The 9,344-nt window shown below is 40.4% G+C and overlaps 1 protein-coding gene across 1 annotated transcript in view; it reads right to left on the bottom strand.

Annotated features, from left to right (window-relative positions):
- Positions 1-4,126: 4,126 nt before the first annotated feature.
- slco3a1a (solute carrier organic anion transporter family member 3A1a) overlaps positions 4,127-9,344 on the bottom strand; it is a 30,916-nt gene continuing 25,698 nt past the window's right edge. The window contains exons 7-10 of the mRNA XM_079163772.1: positions 8,085-8,253; positions 7,475-7,647; positions 7,298-7,362; positions 4,127-6,384 (exon numbers count right to left, since the gene is read on the bottom strand). Of these exons, the coding sequence (XP_079019898.1) occupies positions 6,032-6,384; positions 7,298-7,362; positions 7,475-7,647; positions 8,085-8,253 (760 nt within the window). The 3' untranslated portion in view covers positions 4,127-6,031. The remainder of the gene's footprint in view (positions 6,385-7,297; positions 7,363-7,474; positions 7,648-8,084; positions 8,254-9,344) is intronic.

Here is a 9,344-nt window from a genome sequence, read left to right as displayed (position 1 = left end):
CCCGGGAGGAGGTGGAAAGACCGCAGTACAGATAGATAGTCAGACAGGCGCACCGGGCACGCTTGCACCGGAGTAGTAGAATCGTATCTGATGTGTAGCCTACATTACAAAATAGAGGTCAGTGCTTCAATGAAGCTCACGTGGCCACCAAGCACAGTGAGTGAAGCCCCCTAATCAGACGAGCACTGAATCTAATGGAGGCATCTTTTAATAGCTCTGGTCACCAGTGGTGGAGGGTAATGAGACACAATACACTAGACGTGCCTTATTACACTCCACCACTTTCAGAGAGAAATATTATATTTTTTACTCTACTACATTTATCTTACAGCTGTAGATATGAGTTACTTTTTTATTTGACTTAAAACTGTGTATGCATTGTTCAGGATTAAACTAGTAAATCCCAACCTCTTTGTTTTATTTTTGCTTGTAAACCCTTACAACAAAAGGCACTTGATGCCGCTTGTCTCCAGTAGTTGCACCAAAGACTGGCTTCACCTCCAAACTTCTCAGATGGTTTCATTTAAAGAGCTGTTCAAGACCTAACGATGTAAAATGATCCCAAAACAGCATCAATAAAAGGCAAGTAAAGAGAAATGTGTTCTGCGCAACTTGTGTTTCTTCTTCTTTCCAATCCAATCAATCACCGATGACCCTTTAGAATTGTCTTGTGACCCGATGGAGGGTTTCTGACCCCTGGATTGGGAACCACTGGACCAAATATAAAGTAGTTAAAACTAGCTCCACCTACTAGTTGCAACAATACTTGATACTTTTGTGCTTCGGTGGGATTTTGAATGAAGGACTTTTAGTGGAGTATTTTTACATTGTTGTTATTTAGGATCTAAATACGTCTTCCACTACTGATGCAGGTTTTTGGTGCATTTAACAGTTTTGGAGGAAGTAATCCTTCTTTTCACTGAGCTATTCCCACCAAGAAATGAATTTTGGACACTATACTATCATTTCAAAAAATGTTTCTGACGCTCCCATTTGCACCGCTTCAGGGTGCAGGACTGCTGATCTTGGAAAAAGAAATGCATCAGACCATATATCTTTGTATTACCGTCACTACGACCAGCTCTGCTGTGTCTACAATTTTCTTTGTTTATATATTTTCTAATGTTTATCCTGAAAAAGCTAGCTGGGCAGATTTTCTTGCAGTTTCCTGCTAAAATGTTTGCTCCACCTCGGGCACTTAAATGTTAATGGTGGAGTTACACTTTGCCTTGAAGCAACAATGTACATTCACTAATTGCTGCTTAATTAACTAGTGCTTAAGCAATGAGTGTAAACACATGTTGAGATTTTAATTATCTATAATAATGGCCATTTAAATTATAACAGCTATATTAACTACACTGGAAGCCATCGGTGTAGTTAACTAAAGTATGTGAGAACACCGTGGCCACATTTGAGCAGTTATTGTGTCAGTACTCACGTCATAGATAAATACAAGCAGCCAAAATAATGCAGTTTTCAGAGTATGTAATATTTAAAGCAAATACAGATTACATTGGACATTTGCTCATCATCGGCATCATCCTTCAGGACTTTCTCTTCGTCCTGCTCATCCTCATGATCATCTCCAGTCTCGCTAGTCCTTCATAGTTGCCTAAATAAACTCACATTTTCAGCTGAATCATAGTTTATTATTATCTATTTACTGACTTCAACTATATGCATGACAGCTGAGCACATGGTTGTCACATGGTCAGTTTGGCTTTAATTGCAAATTAAGCATTCATCAGTTGAAGCACATTTAAAGTGTTGGCTCTGGCTTTCTCAAATGACATGCATACATTAGCTACACAATTAAATGTCATAGACATGGATAAAGGGATAATTTACATAAAGTGAAAAGTGCAGCTGCAGCCTTGACAGTGTGCATAATGACATGACTCATATTCACCCTGCTAATAACATCAAATACTAATGCTGATTCATATATTCTGCGTGTGTGTGTGTGTGTGTGACATGTGAAATCTCACACTTGCATTCACATTCTGCAATTTGTGACGTTGTTGAAAAATCAGCATCCAGGCATGAACGTCTAAATGTCAGCGGGCTGAACTCACTCACTCGCTCCACTAGATTAATATTCACTGAAACATAACACAGTATATCCCTCAACAGTATGAACAAGACATAAGTCAAAGTTCTCCACGGACGATTTATTGCTTTGTTTCTTTTTCTGCAGGAGCCGTTGTGCAACAGTTCGCCTCACTAAAGCACCCATTAGGCTAATTGACGCTGCTTGATTGAAAGAGAGAACTCTTGCCTGCAGCAGCTTCTATTTAGAGGTTGCTTGATTTTTGTGAGCGTTCTGACTTTTCAACAAGGACACTGTTCCCGGAGTCCCGCAGTTGCATGCTGGGTGTCTTTGATGTGACGAGCGTCAGGAGCGAGGTGTGTATCAGAGAGTGATGTTAACCAGCGGATGCTGCCGATACTGTAGCTGTATTCATACACCAGCTTTGTGTCTTGTTGAAGAGCGTCATCGTGCTATTATTAGACGTTACAACCACAGAAACACGCTACACTCTAGTTTTTGAAAGTGTGTTGAATTTGGATTCAAAAGAAGTTAGAAATGATAACATGTTTTCACAAGAGGCTTATTTCTGTGCTCGGCACACGAGCCAAACATTAACATTTTTGTGATTTATTATTTATTGTTTACATGGTATCAATAATTTATTTTATCCCAGAGAGTTCTTTGATTTAATAAAACTACGTGATTCATTCCAGTCCAGCAGACTGGGTTTTGTTGTAGCTGATAATAAGCAATATTAAGAGATAATAGGAAAAACAGGGCCTTGATGAATGTTGGGCACAAAAACAAAAAGCTTAGTTTTGGCTCGGTTGTTTAGAGCTGCAGAGCTTCATTATTTTTGATTCATTAACACACTTAAAGTACAAGCTTCTCAGATCAGTCTTCAAACTCACAGCACATAAAAATGTGCGCTGTGTGAAAACACAATAAACCAAACCCCCGCTGACCCTCTGCAGCTGGGACTCAGGTCAGCCTCTAATTGGCTGTGTGCAGGTGTGACAGGTTCTTTGTTGGAACATTGAGGGTGACCTTTTGAAATATTTTGGGAATGTGGTCGCAGGTTACAAAGAAATGTCATCTCTTATTTCATGGCCAAAATGTTACAGTCAAAGCTCCAACTTTCGGTATATGTCAGTGTGGTTGATGAGGTAGTGTATGAATGTCCCAGCATGATGTCAGGTGCATAAGCAAAATCTCAAGAAAAATAATAAATGCTCCCAAAACGATGATTTATTAAGTACAATAACGCAGTTTTCATTAGGTCACGTAGCAGCTGAAAGAAAATTTAATTTGCTTGTCAATACACTGTTTTTGGGGCTTTTATTTTTGCCTAGAAAGTGACATCACTCTTAAAAATTAGACAATATTTGGATGCATCTTTGCCCGGCTACTATGATCATTAAGACCAAGAATAGATTAGTCCAGTTCTCAGATCTTAACACTGGCTTCATGTGTGTCAGAAACATTGATTTAAAATACATCTGTTGGATTATATACTGTATATTGAAAACTGGTTAAAGTTCTGCAGTGTTCTTTAAAAGACAATGGAGTAGCAGTCTGAATAAAACCTATTAAAATCCAGATGGATTACAGGGCTCTTTTACAGCCTCTCTATATTATCAGTGGCTCCTTTTGGAATAGTGACTGAAGGATAAAAGATGAACTAGAAGCTGTAAATCTGCTGTGTGACTCAAAATATCACAAGTCTGTGAGCAGCTCCATTCAGTTTTCAGGTCCACACCTGAAAACACTCGTTTAAAGGTTAAAGTGGGTTTGATGGAAAATAATGTCGTTCTATACAATATGTAGAGTAGATCAAAGAGGAGTATTTATCATAGAATGTAACTTAAATGTTCTGATGAATTGTCTTGTTTGGTTTCTGCCATGTCCATTCCCCTTATTGGACTGAATGTGTGTCCTTTGTTTTGATGTTCTTTGTTTTATGAATATGTGTTGGTTGTGTGTAAGTACATGACAGAATAAAGCCAAACGCTGGACAAAGTAGCTCTCTGAAATAAAAAAAGAAAAAGTCTTTAAAAAAGACTGCAAAAACACTCAAAATTCAATTTATTTTCTGAAAAATAATTTATTTCCAGAGTAAAATAAACGATATGTTGCCATACAAAAAGTGTAAGAAAAGGGACAATGTCAAAACTTTAAATGCAGAGAGAACATACATCGGAGTAACAGTTCGTACAGTGTGTGCCGAGTTGCATTAAAGACTTCTTCAAATACATGTCCAGGAATAAATTCAGTGTGTTCTTTGTTGTTCACTTTGACCACACACACACACACACACACACACACACACACACACACACACACACACACACACACACACACACACACACACACACACACACACACACACACACACACACACACACACACACACACACACACACACACACACACACACACACACACACACACACACACACACACACACACACACACACACACACACACACCCCTCTGTAGTATTTATGTATTTCTCCCAGATCAGGACTGCACGATTTTGAAAAATAAATCTAATTGCGGTTTGACTGATATTGCATTTGCGACAGGATCGAATGAATTTTTTTACATCATTCTCATTTTTGCTGAAAAACAATAAAGTGATGATGGCGTGATTTTTGCGGGGCTCTGTACCAAACCAAGATGCTTTCTTAAGTCTGTAGAATAGGATATGTAGGCCAGGACATCTCTGTATTCTTAAAAATATTGCACTGAATGCAATTTGGAAATTGTAAGCAGCCATTTTGGCATTTGGATAAAAGACATTACAGGCCTAGGATTGTTTTGTTTGCCCCAACAATGCAACATACTATTTCCATCGCTATGACTTGTCCCAAATCTTCTGTGACATCAGACATACACATCTCAGACAATTAACTATATATAATTTATACTGTCCTTTCAAAAACAATCTAATAAAACATTCTGCGCCTAACGAACCTAATATATTACTCCCCATCTCTTTTACTTGAATGTCCAAAACACAGAAATATTATTTTTGATTTTCTTGTTTGCTCTTCCACTCGGTGCAAAAGTCAAAAGAAAATATAATTAACATTCTTAATTCAATAATCCCTTATTAAGACGTGTTAGGCTGGATAAACTCTGCAGGTACGGAGATAAAACAAACTGCTATAATGAAAAACAACCCTGCAGTCTGACACAAAACTAGTAATGAACATCGATGCATCAGATATGAATTGCACATTTGCATCTATGAGACAAGACTTCAAAGTCTAGTCTAAACAGTATCAAAAACAGTGGCTGTGCTCCAGCAAGAGAACGAGAAACGGAACAGTGTGTGATGACACGAAAACACCACCTTGTTTTAAAGGTCCTAGACTGAATTAGTTTACAGTTAAAACATCTAGTAGGCCACTATTAATAACCCAGTCCGGGTGTTTCTGTTCTCGTCTTATAAGAAACCTTCCTGCATTGAAATAAGAACGCAGTAACTTAACTATTAGTTTGTAAACACTTGGCAACTTTTAAATATGAAAAACGGAGGAACCACCCAACTTTAGTTTTTTCTTATCATAAAAATCTCTCTTTTGAGAGCGCGACAGGCAGAACACACAGTGCACTGACTGAAAGGAAACACCGGAATCATGACAGACCTAAAAACAACATGGCAACTAGTTGTAATAGCATCATGTCCACTCACTACTAATCAGCTAGGACTGAGCCTGACAGTAACTGTAGTCTGTCCTCTACCACCGAGTCAACACAGGAATTCACCGGCAACACTGGACAACACCTCGCTGATACGTAAACGACTAAAATGGACCCTTGACAGTTTACCGAGGACGTGGAGCGCAGTGGAGAGTAACGTCACCTGTGACGGGCCGTTAAATAGATTGCCTTGATCAAGAAAACTTTTTATCCTTTGAGGAAAAGAAAAAGAAAAAGTTCTTTTGCGAGAATATGAACGTCAACATTGTCCTTTTCTTGCATAACAAACTACAAAACTGACTCCATATTTTCACAAACCTCGTGGTTCTCTAGGTTGTATATAAACTTTGTCCTGTCTACTAGTTTGGGGCCGTCTGTGAGAGAGGGGTAAAACTCCGTCGCCGTCATGTAGCCCTCGTTGCTTTTGATGTACTTCCTGTAGTTCCTGCGTAAGCAATACCACGTGGTGGCGTAGAGGAGGAAGGCGACGCCCTTGAGGATGATGGCGAGGCCCACGTACAGATGCCTGTAAGCTACGTTGTCGTAGAGCAGGCAAGCACCCCGATCGCCGCAGTCTGAACTCCAGAATAGGCAAGTAGAGTCGATCCCAGCACCGAATATCAGAGGAGGGGGGATGAATCCTGTCAAACAGAAACACTGACTGAGCCCACATACTCTTTTTGGGTCAATATCAAATAACTAGGCAGACTTTTTTCCTCTCTTCTTTTTAGATTTTTCTTTGTTCAATGTTCAAATCATTCTCATAGAAAGGTTTTTTTTTTTTTTTGGAGAAATATCTTTAATGTCCTTTGTGCTCAGAGAGTCAGATGATACCAAGTAGTAGAATGAAGATGGTACCGCTCTCACGAATGTTCACAAAGCTACACTCAGCAGCCGGTTAGCATAGCTCAGCAAACAGAGCTTGAAAACAGAGCCCGGCTCCATCTGAGAGTAAATCGTTTGATTGATGTTTTCCTCAAATCTCAAATTCCTCCAACAAATGCAAAAGTTTGGAAAAGAGGATAATTTGTGTCGGTCCCAACACCAACATTCAACATTAAAAAAAAGATTTAATAAGTGTTGGATTTAGAGTGAAGATTATTTATGTTATATTTAACACAAATGTTGGGTTTTTTTCAATTATTTGAGAAATGCGTACCTTCTACTTCCCAAACACAGAGCTAATCAAAGATAATATCTCTTTCACGATCTGTAAAATTAGACCTGCGTGTTTCTCGATAACTGGATTTAGTCTTCCTTAATTGCATTACTCCTCCCACCAATACAGGCCTCGATCGACCCGAAACGCTTTGCTGGTTTCTTGTTCCCACATGGAGACAAATCAGATCAACCCAACAGCATTAGAGTTGATGACACTAGAAAAACAAATGCATATTCAGGTCGATTGAGGCGTGTATTGATGGGAGTGACGAGATTATCTAAGCCCAGTGAGCTCTGTGAAACCTACGCACACTTAACGGGTACTGCGGCAGTATCGAGACATCGTATACCGTAGTATCTGAAATGAATGTGGTATCTGATAGAAGTCCTTACCGAGGAGTCGCAGCAACAGAAACAACACTCCAAGTGCATACGACTTCAGCTCAGGGCTCACAGTCCTACACGGGAAGCAGATAGAATAAATAGTTTGGTTGTTGTATTAGATTGGGTGCAAGAACGCACATCCACAAAACAAGACTGCACACACTCATCCGTTTATACCAAACATACCTGATTAGGATGATAACAGAGGGCGTCTGGGCCATGGCGCCGACCAGGCTACAGGCACAGATCACACACAGGAAGATGAGGAAAGACTCCTGGCAGCCCGGCATCGGACATTTCCCCGAAACGGCTGTGGCCAGTTCACTCTCGGCGGACACACAAGCGCATCCCGTCAGGTTCTGTGAAGAGAAGAAGAGCAAGCTTCATACAAGAACCATTTGAAATATAACTAGTAAATCAAATTACAGGGAAAACGTGTTACAACTGGTGCACGCTTTCACACATTTAGGAGGAAAGCCGGTATCAGCACAAGACAATTAAATGATCTGTACTTTATATAAGTGCTGCTACAGCATCAAGTCTCTTCTGCATGTCATTTAAATATAAAAGACACTAATCTGCAGTCGGCATCTGATCTGGTAAAAAAAACCCACATGTGATAGATGATGACAGGACTGTGAAATACTAGGACTCTTCTTTCCTTGAACTTTAATATCAAAGACCATTTTTAAGAAGTTCAAAGAAAGGTTTGCGTCATGTGTAATTCATTTTGCCGTTTTGGCTCCTCTGCGATTACCGTTATTAATCGCGACCGCAAGACTTAAAGGCTAAAGACCTGGGAGGTGTTGGTGGCGGCGCGAGGGCGGCCCGTCTGGGTGCAGCCGGCCAAGCAGGCAGACAGGTAGGTGACGCCGTTGGAGCCGCACACGGGGCTGATGGAGGAGGTGAAGCAGTTGCAGTGACTGATGCACGGAGCGTCGGGTTTCTCGCCCACCCGCAGCGTCCTGAACAGAGACACAGAGAGAAAGCTGAGCATCCTCTCCAACTGGAAGTACCAGTTCTATCTGTATGTGGCACAAACTAAATCGAAGAAGCACTTTTTTTTTTCTTTTTTTTTTATCAGGGACACCATGGTTCACTTTCAACATCTCCATGGAAACTGCTCTGGAGCAGGCTGGGTTCAGGCTACCGAATCGAAAAGTAGCGGAGACCTAAAGTCAGTGTTTCTACAGGCCCGCGACACGGACAAACACGCTGCTTTCACCGTGAAATAACGAGACATTAAGGCAACTGTGTGGCTGCGTATCGAACCGCAACACAAAGTGTGTCTGTAGTCAAGTGTGTTTTTAATGGGGCCGCCATTTTGAATAGATACCTTGGACTTTGGTTAATCACTTGCTCAGTTATCTGCAATCCAAAAGGAAACGGGGAACACTGGTCCCTGAAGTTTCCATGTAACACAACCAAGTGGATTTGTACTTTGTGATCGCGTTTGCATGTGTGTAAAATGTGTCCTTATTCTCCATTAGCTGCACTTCCTCTTCCTTTTTCCTCCGACCAACAGTCTAAACCCCCAACAAATTCAGTGTACTTTCACAGAAGAGTGAGACAAAATACCTCAAAAACATTTACTTTTGAGCAACTGGAACCCAAGACTTCCTTCCATTTGTCTTTTAAGAAGATGCACGAGCGTTTTTGGGATCTGCATCAGGTATTACATAACCACTAATAATGGAACATTTCAACTATTTCCCGTTCTAGACCAAAACAGGCTACAATAAATAAACCGATAATGACAAAGAAGTATGATTCATTATGACTCATCGATATAAAAGTGAATGAAATGTCCTGTTGCATAATATTTGAGCTCCATCATGAGACCGGCGACTGATTCAGTGAAGGCTGCCGCATTCGTATTCAGTCTGTGCAGCACGGAGGAACCCAAGGCCACTTTCTGAATAGAACATCTTTTAACAGACTCCATGACTCAAAGTTGTTAGAATAAAAAGTAAGCCCACTGTGCTCCAATGACCGTCAGCGATAAGATTGTGTTCACACATTTAGACCCTTTGCAGTTCGCCTCCAATAAAGTCCT

This window comes from Pholis gunnellus (assembly GCF_910591455.1).
Source record: "Pholis gunnellus genome assembly, chromosome: 7".
Classification (NCBI taxonomy): domain Eukaryota; kingdom Metazoa; phylum Chordata; class Actinopteri; order Perciformes; family Pholidae; genus Pholis; species Pholis gunnellus.
The sequence above is the reverse complement of the archived record's forward strand: the minus strand, read 5'-3'. Positions and strand labels throughout refer to the sequence as shown.